General features: G+C 35.3%; 2 protein-coding genes and 1 long non-coding RNA gene across 10 annotated transcripts in view; 2 read left to right on the top strand and 1 right to left on the bottom strand.

The window, feature by feature from the left end:
* Window positions 1-6: 6 nt before the first annotated feature.
* On the top strand, window positions 7-856 carry LOC105562581. The gene is made up of 2 exons (XR_001008981.1): window positions 7-162; window positions 691-856. It is a non-coding gene; the product is annotated as an uncharacterized LOC105562581 (long non-coding RNA).
* Window positions 857-10,518: 9,662 nt separating this feature from the next.
* Window positions 10,519-26,300, bottom strand: part of LOC105562573 (ATP-dependent helicase brm) — a 106,408-nt gene continuing 90,626 nt past the window's right edge. For 3 of the 5 annotated variants that reach the window (XM_012013531.1, XM_012013527.1, XM_012013528.1), the window contains 16 exons: window positions 18,475-20,582; window positions 18,090-18,163; window positions 17,346-17,592; window positions 17,117-17,255; window positions 16,861-17,022; window positions 16,409-16,750; window positions 16,106-16,334; window positions 15,830-16,020; window positions 15,555-15,712; window positions 15,049-15,469; window positions 14,820-14,986; window positions 14,552-14,743; window positions 14,148-14,478; window positions 13,211-14,074; window positions 12,953-13,127; window positions 10,519-12,846 (listed from right to left, as the gene is read on the bottom strand). In XM_012013531.1, coding sequence (XP_011868921.1) covers window positions 12,701-12,846; window positions 12,953-13,127; window positions 13,211-14,074; window positions 14,148-14,478; window positions 14,552-14,743; window positions 14,820-14,986; window positions 15,049-15,469; window positions 15,555-15,712; window positions 15,830-16,020; window positions 16,106-16,334; window positions 16,409-16,750; window positions 16,861-17,022; window positions 17,117-17,255; window positions 17,346-17,592; window positions 18,090-18,163; window positions 18,475-20,582 — 5,946 coding nt within the window. In that variant the 3' untranslated portion in view covers window positions 10,519-12,700. Of the gene's footprint in view, window positions 12,847-12,952; window positions 13,128-13,210; window positions 14,075-14,147; window positions 14,479-14,551; window positions 14,744-14,819; window positions 14,987-15,048; window positions 15,470-15,554; window positions 15,713-15,829; window positions 16,021-16,105; window positions 16,335-16,408; window positions 16,751-16,860; window positions 17,023-17,116; window positions 17,256-17,345; window positions 17,593-18,089; window positions 18,164-18,474; window positions 20,583-21,830; window positions 21,852-26,300 lie in introns of those variants that run through there. The other 2 variants (XM_012013530.1, XM_012013529.1) reach the window with 2 other exon arrangements.
* On the top strand, window positions 22,149-26,008 carry LOC105562575 (inositol monophosphatase 3-like). Of its 4 annotated transcripts, none has more exons than XM_012013535.1 (8): window positions 22,149-22,486; window positions 22,898-23,001; window positions 23,209-23,333; window positions 23,802-23,929; window positions 24,072-24,334; window positions 24,759-24,861; window positions 24,951-25,102; window positions 25,556-26,008. In XM_012013535.1, the coding sequence occupies exons 3-8, from the start codon at window positions 23,265-23,267 to the stop codon at window positions 25,681-25,683; spliced, it is 843 nt and encodes a 280-aa protein (XP_011868925.1). In that variant the 5' UTR covers window positions 22,149-22,486; window positions 22,898-23,001; window positions 23,209-23,264; the 3' UTR covers window positions 25,684-26,008. The 4 variants fall into 4 exon arrangements, with proteins under 4 accessions (XP_011868925.1, XP_011868922.1, XP_011868923.1 ...); XM_012013532.1 differs by having other exon boundaries at window positions 22,835-23,001; XM_012013533.1 differs by having other exon boundaries at window positions 22,835-23,001; window positions 23,173-23,333.

Raw genomic sequence — 26,300 nt, 5'->3', positions numbered from 1 at the left:
GTCAGCATGTTTTCTACATGTTTGATGATCACCTTTCTGTTAATAACAACTTTTATCACAATGGTAGTAACTGAACCAAATATAATAAAGGCTCCATGTATAAAGGGTTATAAGAGAGTTGGTAACCAATGCCGCAAGGTCTTCGGACAATAGAAGGTTAACGTATGTATATTCTGGTAGATACTTTTTATGTGTTCCTTTTCTAACAATAATCTTTTCTGATCTTGTTAATATAACTTTCAATAACACGTCCGACAATGAGTGTTACATCTTAATGGTACATCAAGTAAATATCACCAGCGAAGTATATCTCAAACTTGAATCAGATATTCCAGTTATGTCTGACTCAAGTTAGTAGCAATCTATGTCTATACAATGTCTATTCGCAATCAGATATCTGACGTTTAGATACCTCCAGATCCTTTTGATAAATTTTACTATATTTTACTATTAATTTTGTCGATTTTAGAAAATGTAATATTATACAATATTCAACGACAAATATGTACATGTAAATATTTGATTTGTAAAATTTTAATTCAATTTGTTAACTTACTGGCATATATCTGCTACTGTAAAACATTTCAATAAGTTCTATGGTAAATTATTTCCGAAATAGACAAAAACTTTAACATGATAATAATACGACAGTAAGTATCAATGGTATTAATATCAAATTTCAATTTGCAGTTACAGAAGTGGGAATGTGGTTGCTGTTTGCATTTCGAAAGCAATACAAATGAGTACAAACGCACATTGTAAATGAGCAAGCAGAAATACTATCGTAAAAGAGTAATTTCTGAGCTTTGATTATTAAAATGTACAGCTTCACAAATAAAGTATAAAGGAACATGTCTCTTGTTGTTTTTACCTCAATCTTACCACCTTGCTCTTACGTTGAAACTTTTCAAGAAGAACCTGCTAACCATAAGTTACATAGAAGTGTTAATGTGACGTGAAAATAAGATTGTGACATAAGATGAGATCTTCACAATGATACATTAAATCTCCTGGAAATTTTTTCTTTTTATATAAAATGTAATAGTAAACAAAAAATAAGAAACTAACTTGAAAATAACTTAAGGAAAGAACTGATTGATTAGCTGTAAAAGTAGATTTCAACGAAATAATGAATATTTCAGATTTGATTAGAAAATAATAACGTGCAGTCTTAAAAGATACAATAAAAATTTTAATTTTACAACATAACTTTTATAATATGTATCTCACGTTTATCGCATGTATTCGTCGTTGTACCATTATTAACAAAGCGAAAGGAACTCATCAAAATCATCAAATTCATCAAAAGGAAATTCAAATATATATATTTTTTAATTAACAAATGTTTATTACGTGAATTAACAAATATTTGTTTGACAGCCGTGACTGCAGCATATACTTGAATCACGAAATATTTTCTTGATCTTCTCTCAATAGTTTGTTTTTCTCAGTGTGACACTTTAAGCCTTTTGTTTTATTTTTATATAAAAGTAATAATAACAATAATAAAAGTAACGCATAAAGAGTCGAGCATATCACTGAAGGTTTAACGAATGCAGTAAAAAATATCGTGTTTCATGTTTTTCACGAGGAAACTGTAACACAGACACTTCACATAAAGAAATTATGATTTTTATTATTTGCAACATAATTTTTATTGCACGTACACGTGGCGAATTTATCATACATATTTGTCGTCGACTAAAGTTCTTTTTATTACTGTAAGATATGAAAAATGCACTTTCGCATATTATAAGGTGATTTTTATAAAGTGGCCAACTTAATTATTAGTGAAATTGGAAGATATATGAAAAAAGAGTTTATATTAACGTGTTCAAGGGACATCATGTGGTGGAAACGATTATTTGCAAAATGGAGGCGTTGAGGATATTTCAAAGTCAACTACATTTTTTAAATAAAATGTAATATTTTGTGTTTTATAATATGATATTATACATGTATAAAATACATATACATGTATAATGTTTTAAAACTTTTATGCGGAGCAGAAGACCTTAAAGACCTTATTTACTTGTATAAATAAAAAGCAAGAGACTCCTATTAATGTGTATAATTATTCTTTAGAGGAGAACAAACAGTTAATTTGACTAACTGTGAACTGTATAATCAAAATCATCTTTTTCTTTTTAATATCTATTTAATATTATAGCGTAGCATATTTCAGTTGACATATACACGCGGATTTGTAGCAAGGAAAGGATTAAAGCTATTAACGTCGCTATTAGTGACAGCGCGACGCGACATCCCGGAGCGATTACGTATCCTGTGACCGCTGCACAAATCGTGTCGAAAAGCGGATGTCGAATGTCGCCATGCGCGTCGCGCGCAGTTATATAAAGCGAAGTGCCGCGGCATTCTCGAGTACACACAAACGCGTGTACTCGAGTAACGTAACAGAGATAACATCCCCGAAGGCACGTTCGCTTTATCCGCCACAGGATACGCATCGCTTTGTGTGTCGCGCTCCACCCCGTCGTCGGCGAGTCACGGATGCGGAACAATATGTACAATGGCAACATTGTTGAAAGTTAACCGCGCGATAGCAAATGAATCCCACTATACGCGCATCGGGAATCCTTCCGAGAGAGTGAGATAGAACGCAGACGGACGGATAAGGGGGGCGGGGGGGACGAAGAGCGAAACGAGGGCGGGATTGATTTAAATTTCGACCGCAAAAGTGGCTGGAGACGGGGACGAACTGTGGGAATGAGATAGCGCGATTTAATTGCGTTTGCGAACTATTTTCACCTCACCCCCAATCAGTCAATTATCCCCGTCCGAATTGGAGCTCGAGAATTTTCAACGGTCACGGTGTGATGGGCGGCTATTTTTCCCTCCCTAGACAGACGGCAATTTCAAATTGAAAATAGTAAATGTCAGTTACGGTACGGTATAAATGTACATATATACATATATATAAAAAGCGCTCAGTGTCGTTGCCGAATTTGGCCGATAACCGAGATAGAAATAGTGAGCGGTAATTTTACGAAAGTCATATGGCGAGTTTACAGCTCCAGAGTGTTCGAGAAAAGAACACGTCAACATTTCGCGATTTAGCCGTAGGAGCTCCAGAATGTTAAAGTATAGAATCACCTATTGCCCTAATTAGTGAGTTGGAATAATGACAGAAAATAAAATTCTAGATTATTAAAGGGTTTATAGAAGAGCAATGTTACTATATATTTTATAGGCATTCGAAGCTGTAAATCGTCAAGGATATTCAATGCTTCTTAATAAACATATTTCGTACGTTCTATATTACATTTTTATTTTTACACTTACCACTTTCGGCGTGTGCGGAACGTAGGAATTTTTTTTAATACAACAGGTGCATCGTACTTTTATCCAGAGCGTTTCAACCGTTTTGAAATTTTTGTCATATTTTGCGAAAAAAAATATGTAACAAAACAAATTAATACGATAAAACAAACACAATCGCCTTTATAAAGGTCGGGAAAGCGATGAAACATAACGCAAGCGTTAAAGCGGGATTTGATGTGTCACGGCATTGAGTTATGGTTGCGGGTAAAGGGTAAAAAATGCGAATGAACGGAGGGGTGGGGGGATATTTGAGAAATACCGTACGCCGCAGGATGTACGAGCCGCAGAGATAGCGCGGATCGATCGGCCACTTCATTAATGGATAAAGTGTTATGGCGGTAATCCCCTTGCCGTGTAGTATCCAGTTGGAACGCGAGCCAAAACCTCCCGCGTGATAATTATGTAATATCGCGCGGTTGCGCGAGTTGTGCGCCCGCATTGCGCACGTAACGTGGCCGTAACACTTTGCAATTGCAGTTACACGGATCACTTTGGCATTACTGCAGATAGCGCCCCTCATTACAGACAACACGGACTATCAGCTTTAAGAGCGCACCGCGATTTCTTCTTTGTGTCGCAGCTGAACCGTAGAAGAATACCGCAATTTCGTGAGAACACGATATTATTATAATAGATAATATCGCGCTTTATAGGAAATTAAACATTCAACAGAATTTTTTCGCCTATCCACACCACGGAATCTACGGTGACAATCACGGAAAGTTGAAATTAAATGTTATTCCGCATAACGAATGGACAAAGTGAAATAAATAATTAACACGTTGCCTGTCCGTTTCATCGTGTACGCTACAATAAAATTTTCATCGCTATAAAAACTGACAAATAATGCGATTAAATAAAAATATCTTTATAATAGGATGCCAACCCACTTTTCCCTTTACGCTGTTATTTATATCATTCAAAATGTTGTATTAGATGGCACTTATTTTTCACAAGTGAAAAAGTGAATTATTAAAAATTTTTGTGCATTGTAACATACACAAAAATTTTCAATAATTGGAACACTATTGCAACAGCATATTTCTGAGACCAAATCAAGTAAACAAGTCCTGTACTACTTTTTCCTCCGACAAACAGTTATCGAGATACCATAAGCTAAACACTGAAAAAGTTATGAATTTTCTCTTGAATATTTCAAAAAGTATTGGGCAAATCAAAAAATGTTTCAGACAAAAGTTGTTCATATTAATTAGCAGAATAAGATAGTATAATAAACAATAGGGTGTTCCATTTACAAAAATTGAAGGTTACCTTCACATGACCTTCAAATAACTCTTCAAGATCGAACCAATGGTACCATCTTATGCTCCCCTTGAAACCATACAACTTTTGTCTGAAACAGTTTTGTTTGCTGGGCTTAGTTTTTGAGATATTTTACTGTCCAAGTTAAAATGGGACACCCTTTATAAATACACATTCTTTTTGTATTATACGCTAATGAAAATGACGATTTTCTTCTATATACTATTGTTTAATTAATATTTAATTAACACTTGATTTACTATATTTTAACTATTAGAAAATCCTCCTGGTTGTCACTTTGTAGAAAGGATATGATGGAAAACAATTTTTAATGGATCACCTTAATGGTGGACCTTTACGCAATACCACCGAGAAGTGTAATGTTACTGACGCTGCGCATTGTCGTCGCGTGAGTAAGATTTTGACAAGAAGGAACTTGCGCATCGTCGCAGCTTAAGTTCCAAGAATAAATGAGCGCGCGTAAAATATGGAAGTTGTAGCAAATATGTGAGGACTTGATCGTCACGGGACGGTAGTACATTTATCTGATAAAGAGGATCATCAGTCATCGCGCGGTTGCATAAATCATCGGAAAGTTGGCGGCGGAGCGATTTGTAATGTCGGGAGCGGGATATCCCGTATTTTACGCCCATGCTATATTATTTCCGGGGGGCGAAGAGGGCACGGAGATTCCGGGAAACGGTGCTTCATCACGTGAACGATAATTACTTGATATCAATCTGGAGCGGCGCCATTAAGTAGTCTAGTGCTATCGGAAAGCCGAACGCGTATTATTGTCCGGCCGCGATTTTTTTGCGGTGATAATGAATTTCCAGCTAGAAGTTACCGTGACTACCATTCGTTTCCTGGAACATCATTTGCTTCAAACGGAACATTTGTTCCAAGCGACGCTTTTGCTCCCGTCGTGTTTGAACGTTGCTTCAATCCCGCGGTGGCGAGATAAAAGTTAAGAATATCACCAATCTTACAGTTCTGTGTGCTGCATGTGATAAAATAAAGAAGACAAAGCGAAAGTACACACGGAAGATAATTTTTAAGTCTCAAAGGATGCACGCGTATTTTCTTTCGGAATTTCTAATATTCCTCGGCACAGAAAGAAAGAAGTTATATAAGGAAACATCACAAAAGAATATTTTTATAAATACAGACAAGAATTGCTACTCTCTTAGGGTTACGCGCAACTAATAATTTATAAGACAAAAATTATTTTTGCACTGTAACAAACATTGAATTATCATCAGCGAAATGCAGTAATCAATTAATTTATTTATGTGTTTTTTTAAATAAGGGCAGAGTTAAATACGTTTTCTAATTATTGCAGTATTTCACATAAATTAAACTATTTACAAATACAAATATGTATTCTAGACAAAACTTGTAAATTTAATTACCGAATGATTTAATTATCCTTGATTATAGTAGAAAAGGATAGGAAGATAAAAGCTTGCATCACAAGCAGCCAGGTCGTATGTTACAAATACATATTACCATGATCATTTACAGCAACGCGATTCGCAATCGCGACCATTTCGATGTTATCGCCGAAGAAAATAGACGCGTTCCATCTTGCTTAGACCTCACTCTGAAGGAACTTCCGCGCTCTCAATCGTCGTAACGAGAGAATGATACTGTTCATCGCTTCTGGATGCACATATTCTTCGAATCGCTCCCGAACATACGTGCGTCACAGTATACAACTATCGATCTTGTATAGCGTCTGTATTTGAGTTTCCCTCTGAAGCTTCGGATACCGCGACACGTACATCACTTAGCTCGCCTTGAAGAAAAGGAAAGGATAGCGTGACAAGCGGTGTTCCGTAGTGATGTACGCTAAGCAATATGTTTTTCAAAAGAGACACCGGCAGAAGAGAGAATGTGATGGAGTAAAAAAATAGATAGCAGTGACAAAAAAAAGTTCGTTGTTAGCATTGCCATTTTCCTGCAACACGACCATGAAATTTTACATAAAAGATCAATGTTGTCTTTATTATCAAATGATTTTCCCTCTGCTTCTAATTTTTGTTAATATGTCGCGGTAATCGTTCGCGCAATTTTATTAATTTTATCCGATAATTGTAAGAGAGCTCGCGAATTAAAGGGGTCCAATATGTCTCTAAATCGTTCTAGTTTAACCACGTCACGCGCGAATTTCTGCCACTTCATCCGCAATTGATCGCCATACGCGAGAACGAAAAGAGAAAATAACGATGACGCACGAGTTCGCCCTCTCTTCTTCATTCTTCTCATTTCCCGTATGGCATGCCACGAGATATCGAGCCGAATCACGAGTAGTAACCATTCAAGGAGGTAAGCTTTATATACGATCAAACACGGTAGCAATTTATTCCCTTCCACCACCGCCGTTCTCCACATCCTTTCGAATGGGACTTCTCTCCAAAGGGGAAAGCTCATTCGGGCAAAACAACAAATCGCATACACCGTAAATATGTGGAACGTATTAAATTCATCGTACGGTATTTATACGAAGTGCTCGCACATAGCTAGGATATTACAATAGCATCTTCTTTTGGAAGAAGCGAAAAAAGTATAATTGAAAACTTACAATTGAATAGTAATTTAATGAAAATAAAATAATGAGGGGTTTATTTCTGTTACAACATCCATTTCCGGAACCATTCACACTCAATTCAAATAAACTGAAGTTCGATATTGAGTTTTCATTCTTCGTAACAGTAACAGATTTTAGACAAGATAAAAATAAACATTACAATCGACGATTTATCTTGCTTTTTACTGATTTCTTCATATACGTTTCATGCATTTGCAATTGTATATTACATATTGTACAATTTAGCATCTATAATTACTGTTATATTTATTACTTTTATACACATCAATTCATTAATATTGTTAATATAAATAAACAGATGTTAATATATTTATGTAATTTACTAAAATAATAATACATGATACAATTACATCGTATCATATATGTATGGTACAAAATTTTATCTGATAACATATATAAAATAAATAATTAAAAAATCCTAATATGATAATATTATATCTTCAATAATCAAATAACATAAAATAAGTGAATACCAAAAAGAGAAATGCCAACAGTACACGGTGTTCCCAAACGGTCACCCATTTAAGTACTAACCGCGCTCAACGTTGCTTGACTGAAGTGATCGGACGAGAACTTGTACGTGAAACGTGATTTGACCGTTGACGAAAGTGTCTTTCTAATACAGAAATTTACCGAGAAGTTTCTTCATCAACGTCTATATTACTATATTACTATATATTACATTACTATATTTTTCAACAAATATATTTAAATAAATATTACTTTATTAGTAATTTTATGGAACGTATGTATTAACTTAATTTATTTAAACAATTATATGAATTATATATGCATATACATATAATGATAATCATTTTAATTAATTTTATAATAGACAACAGTGTTCTCGTAAAGAAATTTAAAACTATTAAAAAAATAAAGCCTCTCAACAATTAAGGAGAGTCCACCCAAATGAGAAACAACATTTATATTGTACCTATACTGAATCATAATCATCCTCTCACATTTTAGAGTTGCAAATCATTACAATATTTGTTCAAGGTGTATACAAGACAAAAGATAGAGCATCTTAAAGAATTCACTACGTCTCTGTTTTTCATAACTCACCAATTTTTTATGTATTAGTAATTAGATATTTCGACAACTAGACGCTCTGCATTTTTTAAGAATCTCAAGTTTGTTAAAGAAGTCGTTTGTCATCACTTGTATTCTAATAGCACCCATCTTATATTACAAACAACGGTTTATCAACACTTTTGGTGAGGTAAAGTCAACGTTCGGCCTCGTCGTAAACGTTCGCCCGAAATATTTAGCATAGATTCTTTGTACGCTCTACATTATGCGTATTTAACATCCTGCATCGTTCCGCTTCCGTATACGAGTTTGCAATTTAATTAAACGCCAGTCACGTATAAGCAGACGAAACCGGTTCGTCCGACACTTTTCTCTTTACAGAGAGACACAACTTTTTCCCCATCCACGGGATCCGAATACCATATTGCACCCTATTGGGCTTACGCCCTACAGGGAGGAGAAGCATTTAAAAAACGGCAAGGCAGTAGCGGTCGTCGTTGTTTGTTGGCCTTTGACCTGACGTGTGTGGCCAGCTAGACGAACCGTTGCTCGTTGCAAGCGTCGCAGATCCTATATGCGCCTGTTGGTGGCAATTTCAGTTCTGTTTTGAATTTAGATGGAATTTAGGCAAGCTGTTACGGCACGTCCGGTCGTTTTCTCCATTACATCACCATACATTCGTATGTATGCCTCATGACTGCTTGTACGCGATATATATGTATGTGTATAGTTACCATTTTTTATAGATTATAGAATAAAAATTTGGTAACGTTAAATGTGCCAGTTTTTTTAAGGAAGACTTTCGTCAAACCATGTAAACGTACATTGATCTCATTCATCTTTTACAAAGATACAAATTATATAAAATTATAACTGCGTCTTGCGAATGCCTAACAGACCGTAGAGTACAATCCTATGATAACGTCGATTGCTGATTTATTGTAATATAAAAACTCTTGATATTGTTTATAATTCTTAATAAATAACTTTAAAAAAACCACTAAACGTACAAGTTCTTGTCCGATCACTTAAGCTAGTCAACATTGGGCGCGACTGTACTTAAATGGGTGACAGTTTGGGAACACCATGTATGTACTACTGTTAACATTGCTTTCTTTTGATTATTTTATGCGTTCTTATACTTCTTTTACCGTTATAGTACCGATGTTTATTATATGAATAAAATTAATTGAAATAATTATCATTATATGTATATTATATACGTATATGTAATTTATAATATATGTATAAGTGTATGTATTAGTTTAAGAAATTATGTTAATACATTTGCTCATTAAAATTAATAATAAATTAATATATTTAAATTACATATCTATCACGAGACACGGTAGTGTCTCGCGCCAAGTATAAGCGACTAACAATAAGTATAAGCGTTTAAAAGTACAAGAAGAATCTTGTGTGTGCTCGGTAAAACCTCTGTATCAGAAAGATCCTTTCGTCAACGGTCAAATCACGTTTCACTGTACAAGTTCTCGTCCGATCACTTAAGTCAAGCAACGTTGAGCGCGGTCAGTACTTAAATGGGTGACCGTTTGGGAACACCGTGTACTGTTGGCATCTTTTTGCTTCCTCATAAAGGAAGTTGTGAAGAATTTTGTTTCTTTTTTAGTTTCCTTTGCCAATGTGTTCAACATTTTTTAAGATGTCCAAAAACACTTTTTAATGCCGATGTGTAAGAATGTGTGTACATATATACTTACATACATTTTGCTGTATGTATATACGTTCAAAAAATGTGCACTTTCTATTTAACTTTTCTGGTATGTAAAAACCAAAAGGAGCACTTTAGTATAAATATATCATGATTAATATTATATCGTATCCTAATTATCATATGTTTATTGTCAATAAAATAACTGTATCATGTCAAAGATACATTTACTTGTATAACATTTAAAATCACGGGGCAATTATGTATAGAATAGTCGCTACAACTTCAACCTTTGCAAAATTAGACATTTCGGACTGATTTTATTTATATTAATAAAAAGTATTATTAAATGATGGTTGGTGTTAATTTTGGTGGCCATTGACGTAAAGGTTCATTGGCTTCAAAATTTTTTATTTTGTAAAAAATATATGTTAACATTCCAACTTCTCTAAATTTTGAAATATTTACACTAAATTTTTTAACATGAATAGAAGGTAGGGGTCATTTTTTAAAGGATTGTTGATATTTAATTTGGTGGTAATCGGTGAACGTCTCTGCTCCTATGTCATTAAAAACAAAGGGTATAAATTTCCGATTTGCTTAAAAATGTAATATATTTGAAATGGTTTTAAATCTATTTCACATTGTTCTTATAATTCGTCTGTTTGTGTAACATTTATATATATATATCTCTATTTATTTTCAGCAAATAAATAATTTCTGTCACAAAAACCGTGGTATCTTAGACTTAAAAATCCAAAAAATCGTTATAAAGAGTGTAACTTTTATTTGGAGAGAGTAATTTTACATAGAGAAATTGTAACTTGTCAAATTTTATCGACTTTTCACAAATTTTTTTCTCTTTATTCACGCATTATCTACTTATACTTAACGCAACTGATTTAGTATACTATAATTTATTTTTGGAATACTTTTCGATTATATATTACATTTGCACACATAAAATTACATTTACTGTTGTCATTATAAACCTTGAAGAAATTGTGATAAATTTGTTATGAATATGTATAATGGCTTACCTTAATCTGGTATGTAAAAATCAAATGTCGCAGTTTAGTATAAATATAGCATGATTAATACATATATATCATATCCTAACTATCATATAATATATTCATTGATAAAATGAATATATCATATCAAAGATACAGTTACTTTTCCTCGAGGAGTTGGTCACTAGCGGTTAGGTTACAGTGTACAAAAATTACCCTTAATTTACCTCAGAGATTACGTAATACTTCCTCAAATTACTCACAGATAATCCAATACTATCTCATATTACTCAAGATTACCTTAGAATATTTAAAATTACCCCGGATATATTGGATTACCCAAGATTTCGTTTGGATTGCCGCTCAATTACCTAGCCCTTGCACAAAGAGTATCTCAGTGACCAACCCCTTGCTTTTCCTTTATAATATTTAAAATCAGTATCACGTAGCAATTATATACAGAATACTCGCTGCATCGATCATCGCCATTTTCTTCTAAGATTGAAAAATAATAGCCCTTATATTTTACTGCAAAATGAGGAAAAGAGATATTTAAATTTGGCAAACATAAAAATTATAGTAAAATGCATTTTAAGTTTATCAAGTTTAAATGTCAAAAATTATTGCTAGGTAAAATTCAGTTTTCTTCACAATTTCTCTTGTTACACAATTAAGCAAGGATAGTTATCATAATATATAAATAAATCTTGTATACCATACTTATGGGATCGAACTAAATAATGACATATCTATGTATGAACTAAAGTTTCAAAGGCAGATTGATTTGAAAACAATGTCAATAGTGAAAAATTATTGAATAGCCAATAATTAACATCCCCAATGTATTCACAACTGTGTCGCAAAATGTTTCTAAAAGAATTGTATAACATTTCAGCAAACTGATGACTACTTTATGTACTGCATATATCTATGAACATGATACTACTGCAGCGAGGCATAGAGTACCCAAATGTTAACCTCAATAGTAACCCCAATAGTGAAATAAAGAACTAAAATTCAAAATAAGACTCAGCGGTCGAAATTTAAATATAATATTTAATTAGACTTAATCGCAAAGTAAAGAGTGTAATATCTGAAATCAATCTTAATACTAATCTTTTGTCTGTACAGTACGTTGTAAATGTAATCAATTATTCGCATATTTATCCGAAGAACAAGTTATGCACTGATCTTTTATCGAGATACATGTATCTAAATAGATGTACGATAATATTTGCCATTCAATATTTATCGATGAGCTCACTAATTATAAAAATTAACAACACATTAAAAGTTTACACTAATAAAGCAGTGTTTCACTGCTATGATAGAGTTACACGTACACGCCATTCTTGGCTGTACTTCAATAAGATTCTGCTATACAATAAATCCTCGATTTAACGGATTAATAGGGGGCAAGAGATGTTCATTAACGCCATAAGTCCGTTATATCAAATTATTTAATAAATAACGCAAATTTATTCAGAAATCACAGAAACACTCTGTATACAATCTGACCACACGATATTTTGAGGCAGATTGAGACCGAAACAAAGCAAGTCTGCCCCACGCTACTAAAGACAAATGCGATAAAAAAGGAGCACTGTGCAATGCGGCGTTTATATAATGTGTTATTACTTATCCGTTAAATTAAAAATCTGTTATATCGAGGGTTTACAGTAGGATATTATAATATAATTGAAATCATTTGATTAAATATTTAAATTATGTGAATTACGTTCGCAAGACGCATCACAATACTTTTTAATTATCATCAGCGTCGTCATCATCGTCTGATATATATTTTTTAGTAACTCTCTTTCTACGACCGCCTCTGCCCTCACCCTTTCTTCCTTTTAGTTTAATTTTCATTCTTACGCTAGAATCCGCGTCTGAACCGTCTTCGCCATCTGTGTAATAAAAAAGAAAGAAAAAAAAGAAGCGTTACGAGAAAAAAATTCCATCTTATTTAAATTTTAACGTTTGAATAATTACGATGATAGATTATATTTATACCTTTGTCGTCTCCATCGGAATTATTGCCTTCCTCTTCAAGACGTTGACGCGCATTTGTAAAGACGGATTGTAACACTATCGAGTCTTCATGAATTAGGGATGCCTCTTCATTATAAATTTGAGCGTTTTTACAAAGTTGCATAAAATCTTTCTCAAGCTCGTCTAAATCAGCATACTGAAAGAAATAAAATTACTGAATTATATAAGTGCATGTGTATACAACAAACGTAAAAAAGGATGCGATAGATAAATACTTACTTTGCCCTCTTCAATTTTTTGTAACAGCTTATTGATAGTCAAAGGTTTCTTAATGATCTCGTAATAGTCTGGTAATTCTCTTCGTGAAGGTAATTTCATAAAAGGCTCGCTCAATAATCGACCGTCACTACTATCGGTATAATTAACAACTACTGTAATTAATTTCTTCATAGCCCGTTTCATTTTAGGATCGACCAAAGACCCGGCACCTCTTCGTTTCTTCGGCATAGGCTCGTCGTCTTCCTCGCCTTTCTTCTTTCGTTTCCGTGTCTTTTTCTTTTTCTTATCCTCTTCTTCCTCCTCCTCATACTCAGCGCCATCATCATCAATTGCCTTCAACCACTCTTTCTCGGTTAAACTATCTGTATAATCAACCTCTTTACGTTGCCTTGAACCTCTTCCAAGGAATCTGTCTTCATCCTCTTCGTAGGTCCATCTTTCTACTTCATCGTCGTCTTTAACCAGCCAATCGGGCAACTCAGCTTCCTCTAACAATCGCGATTTGCGATTTGGACCCAACTTGGCTTCCTCACGTCGCCGCTCCAAATCTAATTTCTGGAATGTTTCGAATTCACCTTCTGTCCTAGCAATCATTTGATTTACAGTCTCGTCGTCGGGCACTTCATTCTCTTCCTCATCATCAGCGTCATCTTGATGTAAAATACTTTGGAGGAACTGCTGTCGCTCGGAGCCAGTGGACTTCTGATCAAACATACCAGCCTGAATTACTTTCTCGTCCATATTTAATTTATATCTGGCTGCCGCTAATATCCGCTCTTCGACGGAATTAACAGTCATTAATCGGAGTACGCGCACTTCATTCTTCTGTCCAATTCTGTGTGCTCTGTCTTGAGCTTGAAGATCCTGCAAATACATATATCATTATTAAGTGCAATACTACGTTAATTGTTATATTCTATATGTTAATATCATGTACCTGATGAGGATTCCAGTCGGAGTCAAAGATGATAACTGTATCAGCGGCTTGAAGATTTAAACCAAGACCACCAGCACGCGTGGATAGCAAGAAAAGGAAATATTCTGAACCAGGATCGTTAAATTTCTTTAACAGATCTCCTCTATCTTCTGCTTTTGTTGTACCGTCCAATCGTAGATACATAAATCCACGCCAACTTAAATAATCTTCCATAATTGTCATTAACTGAGTCATTTGGCAAAACAATAATACTCTATGATTCGTAGCTTTCAATTTAGGGAGAATACGATCGAGAAGTTCGAATTTTCCAGACGCACGAAATAGGTCGGGTCTAATAACAAATAAGAACTGGATTAATATTTCATATTTCATATCAAACGCTCAAAAATTGTCGAAATACATACCCAGTAATAACACCAGAACCTTGTGTGCCTACATGTTCACAGTATTTTTCTTCTATAGCTTGGAACATAAATGGATGATTGCATAGTTTTCTCAGTTGCACAATCGTATTCATAAGAGCTTTAGCACCGCCTTTTCCTTGCTTTCCTTTTTCAGATCCATCGGTTAATAGTACACCTTTACTTTGCATATGCCTAACAAAACATTTTTGTTTATGTATTACACCAATTAATTTCACAAAGAAATTAAGAACAGATAATATTTACGTACTTATAAAGAACTTTTTGTAGGCCAGACATATCGCATTTGATAATGTATTCCACTTTGTCAGGTAACTGCGATTCTACTTCTTTCTTCAAGCGTCTCAATAGGAAAGGCCGCAATACTTTGTGCAAACGACGAATAATCAAAATAGTTTCTTCTTCATTTAGCTCCACCTAGACAAAATAATAACGTTAAAATACGCTGTATTAAAATGTGTTTTATGCCAAATACTTGCCTTCTCGCCAGTCGTCGCAAAAGGTGCATTAAACCACTGTTCAAATGTACTGCAGGATTTGAAGATTGAAGGCAACAAGAAATTCAGAAGAGCCCACAGTTCTGGCAACTTATTTTGCAACGGTGTACCGGTTAACAATAACCGATGCGGAGCTAAATAATGTGTATTCAACACTTGAGTAAGTTTGCAATGATGGTTTTTCATTCTGTGTCCTTCATCAATGATCATATATTTCCACTGCAGTTTGGCTAATACACCCTTGTCTTTTATAACATATTCATAAGTCGTTAAAAGAACATTGAATTTTGTAGCTCGCATCTGAGATTGTATTGCTCTTCTGCCAGCTGGAGAACCTTTGTATGATACTACGACAACACTTGGTGCCCATTTTTCAAATTCAAGAACCCAATTTGATAATGTCCTAGAAGTACATTAAAATTATTATTTGAAGAAATCATTTGCAGTGTCTTTGACTGTTTTTGAAAGAACTTACGAAAGGAACTTACGATAATGGAACAATGATGAGAAATGGACCGTTAACTTTCTTCTTTTCCATAAGATATGTTACTAGAGCAATAGTCTGAATTGTTTTACCGAGACCCATTTCGTCTGCCAAAATACCATTCAAATTGTTGTTAAACAATGATACTAGCCATTCAAGACCCTGGAACCATTCATTAAGCTCTTTTATTCACAGAGAAATGATTTACATAAAATATATTGTAAAACAATTTAAAACATACTATAAAACTAAAATTATATACTAAAATAAATACATTACCTTAATTTGATATTCTTTTAAGTTTCCATTCACCATAATACTCGCTTGTTCAGTAACAACCTCATGAACCGTATGAGCAATACTATAGTATGTTTGCTCTTCCGTTTTATATTCATCATCTTCCACTTTCGCTTTATGTATCGTTTTCTTTGCCCTATCTTCTTCAGAATCACCCATTGCTTTATACTTGCCTAAAGTATTTTGTAAATTAATTTCTGTACAAAGAATCCGTACACAAATCCAAGAATTAAATATTAGCATCGGATTTATTCTTACTCTCATTATCGTCGTCATCTCCATTCTCATCGTCTTCATCGTCTTCGCTATCTGATTCAATTGGCTCCCATCCGGGATTAGCTTCTAAAAATGCCGACAATTGACTCATTAATGGTGCTTCATCGCCAGTTAATGTGCGACCAGTAGCTGTTTCTATTACACCAACACGAGTATCATCATTGGATCCACCATCTTCAGTACTCTCACCATCTTGCAATTTCTTCTTTTTCTAATCATAAGACTCCATCAATATTACAGGTAATTCATTATGAAAGAATAGCCAAACTTTAAACTTTATATTACCTTTTTACGCTTTTGTTCTTCAACTTGCTTTCTCTTTTGTTCTATTTTATGTTGTTTAACCATTTCTGTAAGATTGCTGATATATTCATCAGTTTGGGATAGCAAGAACGCTAAACGCTTATCCTTCTTTTGGTCGATTAATTTTCTGTATCCTTCTTCATCTTCCGCCATAAGACGACGCATACGCTCTTTTTCAATACGTTCTTGTTCTTTCTTCTGTTCACGTTCAGCATTTGCGTGATAGTTAAGCACTGCTTTATTAAGTCGAGCCAATTTTGCGACATTATTGCGATGAAATTCTTTAAAGTCCTTGCCATGTTGTAGTACGGAACTAAGAAATTCCTGCAAATATAAATGTCATGTTTGTATTCCGTTTATTCACAGTGATAGTCTTGCTGATAGCATGTGTCGATAATTAAATTTGACAATTTAAGTATGTTAGATAAATTTACCTGATGTTTCTGTCTTCGTTTACGTTCCGCTTCTAATTTCTGTTGCTTTTCTAATTTTTCGGTAGCTCTAGCTTCACGTAAACCTTGCCGTTTCGTACGTTTATAAGCTTTCACATTTACTGCAGTTTCTAAAGTGGTATCTTTCCGAGTACAAGCTATAATCTGTAAAGAATATCGAAAGAGTTAAAAAGAAGAAACAGGAGTTTTGTATTACTGTCATATATGATAAAATAAATCTGTAAATAAATTACAGTACCTCAGATCTTAATTGTCTTTGGAAGTTTAGTACTCTCAGCATGCGCAATTCGATCTGAGCTTGTATACGAAGATCTTCTGGCATGTTTGTCGGCAAATTGCTAAGCTGTTCCATTCTAAGCGATATACGGGCTGCAACTCTGTTGCCAAGCATTTATTTTTTTTATGTTTATATTAGAGATATGGCTTTTTCCACATATTATATTATTTCTCCAAAAGTCTGTCTTTACCTGTTTTCTCGTTCTTGCAATATTAATAGCGGGTCTAATCCGACGGGTTTTGCTATACTTGTCACTCTGTTTGCTTTAGCGCCAGACTGAGGCTGCTGTTGTTGTTGCTGCGGTGTTTGACAGCCCGGTCTAGGAGCACCTGTGGGACCAATAACATTTGGACCTGGTATTTGTGGCCCAACTGTTGGAACAGGGCCTTGAGACGGATCTATGGGGCGTTGAATCCCAGGAGGGGGAGGCGCGCCACCTAATCAAATCCGTCTTAAATCAGGATCATTCTACCCTACTTTTGTAAGTACCACAGTCATACATTCATCTTGTTTCACTCATTACACAGTTCATAAACGTCATATCACAGTCTATAATCTATCAGCATATTTTCTGTAATTAAACAATCTAATATATAAAGTTACCGAGCGAAAATTTAAGTTAATCTGACAAGATTATTCAACATAATGCATATTTAAGATAAAAGCATTTAAAATAAAATATCGTATATAAGTTTCTAGTATGTTCCGCAAATAAAATATAACATACAAGAGATAGTTATATTAATATTTTTCTGTATGCTTATAATACTAAAGCAGTAAGAACAAAAGCAAATAGATACAAAATATATAAAAAATAGACTAAAAAAGCTCTACTTAAGATAAGCAAAACAAATCATGTGGCAGAAAGCAATACAAAAGATAGAGTAGTCACCCAGAGCGCATAAGCTGACGTAAGATGCACTTAAGAACTTACCCTGAGCAGCTAGTGCAACTTGCTGCGGTACAGGCTGGTTTCTTGCTAGCAACCTGTACGCCATTATCTGAGCTCTGTAAAAATGCGAGAAAAAATTGAGAATATGAAATTAAGAGAATGTACAGAAACAAAACTTTTTTTAAATTAAAATATGTTAAATACATACATAAGATAATTTAATCCCATTATTATTTCAGAGAAATAAAATAAATGATATAATTTAAAAATATTCAAATATAAACGTTTTTTTATTTGTACTTGAATTTGACTTATATTACAGTTTATATAAATTTCATGTTTCTTTTAATTTAAAAAAAATAATTTTCATGTCTTTATTTAGGTAATATATACATGCCATACGATCGAAAATAAATAAGTTACGTACCGTAATTGTTGCAATTGTTGTGTATTGAAAGCTTGTTTATCCCCCATGCCACTGCCTTGACGAGCCCTTAAGGCTAATAATTGAGAATATCGCGGATCTTCTTGCAATCCTTTTTCTTCCATAGAATCAATAGCCTTTTGAAGTGCATTCAAATTCTCTTGTCCTGATCCCGGTGGTCCTGCAGGCCCAGTAGGTCCTATTTGTCCACTTCCAGTCTGACTCATTTGATTCACTGGAGCTCCCGATACTAATGGCGTTGTACCACCAGGAACTTGGCCTTGATTTTGACTGCCGGGACCTATTTGAGTAGTAGGAGGCTGAATATTCGGCCCATTAGGTCCCATTGGTCCACTTGCATTTGTATGACTTATTTGATTATTTGGACCACACGGCACCATTTGACTATTCGGCCCAGGTCCCATTTGATTACTCGGAGCATTCGGGCCCATTTGCGAACCCGGACCTCCTTGCATCATCTGCCCCGGACCACTAGATGGAATTTGTCCTCCAGGTCCCATCTGACCAGTGGGACCACTGCCCGGCCCCATCTGTCCACCAGGTCCGCTTCCTGGCCCCATTTGGCCTCCGGGTCCGCTACCACCATGTCCCATCTGTCCACTGCCTGGTCCCATTTGTCCAGGTATGCCTCCAGGTACCATTTGACCGCCAGGCCCACTGCCGGCATTCATTTGCACTCCAGGACCGTTGCCTGGGCCCATTTGTCCTCCAGTGCCGCCTCCAGGACCTGCTGTACTCATTTGCCCTCCAGGACCGCTGCTAGAAGTCATTTGTCCACCAGGCCCACTGGCCACACATATTCCGCTAGGTCCATTAGGACCAATAACAGGGCCGCTACTTGTTGTCATTGGTACATTTCCTGGACCACTTCCAGGCCCCATTTGCACAAGACTGTTAGGTCCTAGTTGGCCTACAGGTCCACTTCCTGGTCCCATTTGTCCACCTGGACCGGTAGGTCCCATTTGACTGCCTGGAGCGCTTGGTCCCATTTGGTTACTTGCTCCTGCAGGGCCCATTTGACTACCAGGTCCGCCAGGACCCATTTGTCCACTTGGCGCATTCATACTCATTTGTCCAGGTGGACCACCCATACCCATCTGCGTAGGTCCGTTTGGGCCCATCTGTGAAGGTCCATTATGACCCATTTGTCCAGGTCCATTTGGCCCAATTTGTCCTGTTGGTCCAACAGGCCCCATTGGCCCACTAGGCCCCATTTGTGTTTGACTGTTTGCCATCATCTGATTTGAGCCACCCGGGCCCATTTGGTTCGGACCTCCTGGACCCATGTTATGCACTACAGGACTACTTGTAGGCATCTGGCCAGGAGCACCAGGACCCATATGACTTCCCGGACCACTCGCGTTCATATGTGTAGATACTGGCGGACCGCTTGCATTCATATGACTGGGAATCGGTGGCCCGCTGTTTATATGACCACCTGAACCAGGAGGTCCACTAGTGTTCATGTGACCTGGTCCAGGAGGACCACTCGCATTCATATGTCCTGATCCGGGAGGTCCACTGGCATTCATGTGTCCTGTTACTGGGGGTCCTGTGCCACCCATATGTCCTGGACCGGGAGGACCACCAGGAGTTATGTGGCCTGGTCCCGGTGGACCGCTTGCGTTCATATGACTTGGAGGTCCACCCATATGTCCGGGACCGCCAGGAACCATTTGAGAATTTTGAGGTCCTCCAGTACCCATCTGAGGTCCTGGAACAGGTCCGCTAGCTGGGCCCATTTGTCCTGGCCCACTCTGGCCCATATGAGGTCCCCCAGGACCTGCACCTTGCACCATATGAGACGGAGCCATTTGCCCAGGGCCTCCTGGACCCATTTGTCCTGGGCCTCCTGGTCCCATCTGTCCAGGCCCTCCAGGACCCATCTGACCTGGTCCTCCTGGACCCATTTGTCCTGGACCTCCCGGTCCCATCTGTCCAGGCCCGTTAGAACCCATCTGGTTAGGACCACCTTGCATCATATGAGATCCACTTTGTGGTCCATTTGGACCCATTTGTCCGGGTCCCATTGGGCCTCCAGGACCTTGGGAGGTAGGTACCTGCACGACTGGGCCACCTGGACCTTGATTCTGAAAAAGCAAGAAAATTTCATACAAATTTACAAAAACTTTATATAATCAAATTTTGAAAAACGAATTTTAAATAATTTATTCACAATTTTTAATTTTAAATTGTAAATTTCAAATAATTTATTCATAATTCTTTTTCAAAATGCATTATATTGTTATATAGACATATACAAATATATATATTTTAACATCATACAACATACTATACAAACTGAAGAACCATACCTCTGATGTAAATGAAAGTAGAAAAAAATCTTATAAGCATGAAACAATTATTTATCTATCACCGAATCTTATTCCTTTAAGTTTTTACGAATTAAACACGTGTTATGAAAAGTTCAATAACACGTATTATAATATAACCGCTACTTGTCTTACACAAAAACTTGGAATAATTTACAAGTAGAATAAGACAGTATTATTAGTTACATTATTATTAACACAATGCTGTTGTGACTTTAGAGCAAAGTATACCTGTATTTTAAAGTTTAATTATTGTATTTAAGCTCTTGTATGTTACATATGTATACATAAACAAAACAAACATACCATTGTTCATAAAAGATCATTAAAAAATTTTTATTATTTATAAAACTATTAATAAATATGTCATTTAATGAAAAAATAAATAAGAATTCGAAATGCAAGATAATTAGTAAATAAGGATTCTTTTATGTCTACTGTTATTCTGTAATTGTGCATGATTGGAAAGATTATCGATCGCCAGACACGAAGTATTCTCTTTAATGTACGCTTTGCTGATTAAAATTCATTATGTTACAAGACGCATGCGATAAAATTATCAGATACCATGCGATTTCTGTATGAAAAACCCACAAGTTGTCAGACAAATTACAATTCATGAATCATCTATTTAGAAAACAGCCAATACTACCTCACCTACTATTTTTGCAGAAATAACACGTTAAGATAAAAAATACATGCAATATTATTTTATAGCGATTTGTGATGTTTTCCAAGGATCTAAAATATTCAAACAAAAGTTAGCGATTGGGACTTGATGATGTAATACATTTAAAAAGTCAAAGTGATTTTAATTGACAATTTAGTAAAAGAGTTTTTTTACGCAATACTACAATATATTCGAAAGTGGTAGAAAATTCGAACATATTATTTTATCGCCAATATAAATTACTATTTAAATTCCATTGTTTTTACACATTTGTCAGATTTACTGGTAATAATACAGTAGTATGTTTCACTTTTTAACTTTTTATCAGAACTTACGAACATATCTGCACGGATTATCAATTCAATTGATAAAACAAACTTCGTACATTCTTTCCCGTAAATGCATCCATATCGATCGCGTTAACTGTGAATAAGGAACTTGAAATTGAAATAGTTTACGATATCGTTTTATTCACTTATTCACAGCCAAAAGAAGCCATGAAGCATGTCTCAATACAAAAACCGATTCAGAACTCGAGCGTATAATAGAAGATGGAGTATTATTTTTGCTTTTCCGTTTACTATTTCTGCTCTTTTTTCTTTTCATTGTGCAGCTGTTTGCAATGAAGATAAAAATAGATGCATTTTCTTATATTTTAGACTATTTAACTGTTGATGATAACGGCATAAGTGCCTCTAACTATTTGCCATTTGCGTAAAACGAAGTGTACAATATTGTCGATCACGAGGCACTGAAAACCGCTACGACGCGATAAATACAATGTGTAACAAATCAGTGTACTGAACAAGTAAAGGTCATGCATGGGATTAATAACGCTAATTGTAAGAGTGCACGCGAGGCCAGCTCATAGGAGCATACCTTGCAGTTTAAGAGTAGCAGCGGGCCTGGCCAAGCCTGCTGACCGAGCATAACATGTTGAAAGGGCATTAGGAAATAACACGCGTGTGCTACTAAACACAATTTCTGAATAGTAAGTACTATTTACAATATATTCCAAATTTTTTTTTATACGTAAATAGTATCGTAATTATCTGATAATAAGTAAATACGTAGCCCTGTGTGATTCGAATAGAAACGTTTAAAACAAAATGTATAACGTAATAGTATTAACTCGACAAATAAGGCTCTATTCGACAAAATCAACAAATTATAATTGTACGAGAAATGATGTTACTGGCTTCATAAAAAAATGTACTATTAATACGCGTAATTGCGTAAGGGATTACGGTGTACCACAAAAAAAGTCAACATGGCCCAGTTTTATTAATGTCGCTTAACCTCGATTTCGACTAAATACTACTTATTGTCTCTTTCTAAGGGACAGTTGGACAGAATATATCTATTATATATGATCTCGACTAATTAATTGTCGCTTTCTAAGGAACAGTTGGAAAGAAGTGACCGTTGGTAAAACCAGACCTATGTGTATATACTATGTATATATACTATACAGATATAGTATTAGTTAAAAAAAAAGAATATCAGGTATGTTAGCTCTCTTTCCGTTACATCATCTGACAAACTTCAAATGCTTCCAAAACCCCTTTTATGTGCTCCAACTTGACAGTTAGCAATGAGAAAAACGCGCGCGTGTCTTTTGAATGTTGAGATTTATTTACCCGCGCTACATGCGCTATCAAATATCATTAATTACAGAGATAAGAACAGTTAAACACCGATGCTCATTTATAGCGATTAGTACGGTAAACCGATCAGTCGTTCTGGCACGATTCTCAACGTCGGCTATCATGTCGAGTGATCCGGACATAGCGAAATGCTTCGAGTTCGCAAAAGAACTCACGTTGCAAGCTGGTAAGGTGAGTAGCTGATGTACATATAAGCGCAAGATATATATATATCTATATATACACAATACACATACACACACATATATAGTTGCATTGTAGTTGTATATTTACATTAATCATTAATTGTATAAGATATTTAAAATGATTAATGTAAACATATATTACTAAAAACTCGAAGAGAGAGACATTTTTCAATCACCATCAGGAGATTTAAGTATCAAATATTCATTCTGCTTTAAAGTAAAAAAAAACACATTTTGAAAATATTGATTATCATTAATATATATTTTTTATAAGTGCAAAAATTATTTAAAATGAATTCAAGATAATCCCCGAGGATACTTTTTATAAATGTTTCGTGAATACATCGATTTTCTTCCTTTTTTTAAGTATATTTATTCATGTAATTGTGTATTTATCTACGTAATAATTTATAGATTCATTTATACATATATCCAATAACATTTATCTGTATAGATACTCGAATGTTTCAAGGATGAAAAAGTTGTATATCACAAAGGAGAATGGGATTTTGTAACCGACTGTGATCACAAAATTGAGAAAATACTCATCGATGGCCTATCCAGAGAGTTTCCTGATCACAAGTGAGTTATAATGTGAGCTGTGATCGCATAAAAAGCAGACCAACTGGATATCGTTGGACGAACAAATTTGAATTTAACTTAAGTAATCCTACGATCACATTATATTCTATTGTTGTAGATATTCAAATATCTTGTATTTCAGGATTATCGCGGAAGAAACGGTAAATGCGATAGGAAAAATGCCAGAATTGACTGATGCACCAACGTGGTTACTCGATCCGATTGACGGAACTGTCAATTTTATGCACTCGTTCCCTCATTTCTGCATATCCGTAGCCTTGACGGTCTGCAAAGAGCTCGTCCTAGGTATCATCTACAATCCATCGAGCACGGAGTTGTACACCGCGATAAAGGGCAAAGGCGCCTTCCTGAACGGAAAGCCGATTCGCACCTCTAAAGTCACCGGTAATGCATGTTTAGTAATTGAAACGACATTATCAATCCTAAAATAGTTTTGAAGATGTTAATGCCGATGTTTGCAGCAAACGTGAGATTTGCAGAGATTCAAGGAATATGACATTTCCCACTTTGTAATCACAATTTCTATATAATTTATACGTTCTTTACAACCCATCATAATTGATTTCCGTCGTGTATCTTCCCGTTTTGCAAAATTAGGGTTAATTACATATTCAAGTCATTAAGTCTATTTAAAACAAGATTATAGATCTAAACTACCTGCATATTAATCACACAGTTGATTCATTCCGAGGGAAAAACCGTAAAAATTCCGTGACGGATAGAAAAGGAGAGCCATGTTTAAATGCGTCAATCAAGAAATGCTACTGTCATTATACTGTCATATTTACATACTTGAAATTTTTTGCAGAGCTGAAGAAAGCGTTGCTCATGATTGAGTCAGTTACAAAAGTACAAAAAAACAGAGACATATATGCGGCCAGGTTGGACGCCTTAGATAAAGCAACGCAAATGTAAGTGAAACGTAAATAATTAAATATCGCATCTGTTATATATCTGTTATTTTGAAAAGATCCTGTCTATGCATTTCCTGTTAATTCAGAGCCAGAAATATCGGATCGGCCGCACTGTCCCTGGCGTATGTAGCGCAGGGTTCAGCGGATTGCGTTCATTCCGATCATGTTAAAGTCTGGGATGTGGCAGCAGGAACGCTGATCTTACGCGAGGCGGGTGGAACTGTTCTAGACACAAAGGGTACGGTAACACGAATGACGGATTTACAAGCAAATATCACTATGGTCAAATTTCACGAATTTCCTTCCACAATCACGAAAATTCCATCACGAAATATCGAAATTTTCTAAAAAAAAAATTTACCTCTGAAAAATGAGTTATTTAATTCATTGTCTAAAAGATGAATAATATTAATGAAATTATCTCGAACTAAAAAAACAACAATTATAAGTACATATATATTCATTAAGATCTTTCTTTACGATGAACGAGAGAAGAATTAATTAATACAATCACTGTATACACTCCGAAATCTCAGATTTAAATGTCAGAATTAGAAGCAGGATCGAATTCAGTACAATTTTCTTACAGAATAATATATGAACAAGGGAAGATAAGATCGGGCAAGACTCAATGCTCTCTCTATTTCTCTCTGTCCAGTTATTGAAAAAATAATTATGATTATCTTTACAGGTGGTGTTTACGATATTATGAAGCCGAATACTATCGCAGCGTCAAACGAAACTCTAGCACGAGAGATGTCTAAATTAATCATCGATACTGACTTAAAAACGCAAAGGAAAAGGCTCAAGAGAACCTGACGTAAGGCAAAAAATGACTCACGCTAATTAATTCAAGAGCCGAGTGTAAAGCAGCAGGAGGCGTGTTCCGGCAGCGAACTTGTTATTATTACGTGTAACATGAGGAAATTATCTATAAAAATCAGTTTAAAAAAAAAGTTTCCATTAACAAGTCCCATTGACGCACATACAGTCGTCAATGAAACTTTTTGTCGTTAACGAAATCTAATTGCGTTAACCAAAGTGCCATCGCAATGTTGTGAAATGAGAATTAGCATAATCAGGTTTCCTCTCGGTCAATTTTCTCCGTAGTTGTTGCAAATAAAGCAAAATTATTAAAGCGCAATTTACTGTCGAATTCATTATCAGCCTTCGACATTCATCGTATGCAGCGCGAAGATATATTGATAATATAACGATATAAATATTACAGAAATAAAATGTATTCCCCGGAATCGCAATTTTTCACTAAAATAATGTCCCGTGATATTATCGGTATAATTTATCGTGAATGTTAAAATTTAAGATAATCTACGTAGATTAAAATTTAATTAAGATTAAAATGTTGCACAATTTACGATATTTGGCGAGCATGATAATGTCGGCATCCGTACATAGTATTTGTACGCAATGATATG

This window comes from Vollenhovia emeryi, unplaced genomic scaffold (assembly GCF_000949405.1).
Source record: "Vollenhovia emeryi isolate VEMERY1.0 unplaced genomic scaffold, V.emery_V1.0 DF939186.1, whole genome shotgun sequence".
Classification (NCBI taxonomy): domain Eukaryota; kingdom Metazoa; phylum Arthropoda; class Insecta; order Hymenoptera; family Formicidae; genus Vollenhovia; species Vollenhovia emeryi.
This window is presented reverse-complemented; position numbering and strand designations above follow the sequence as displayed.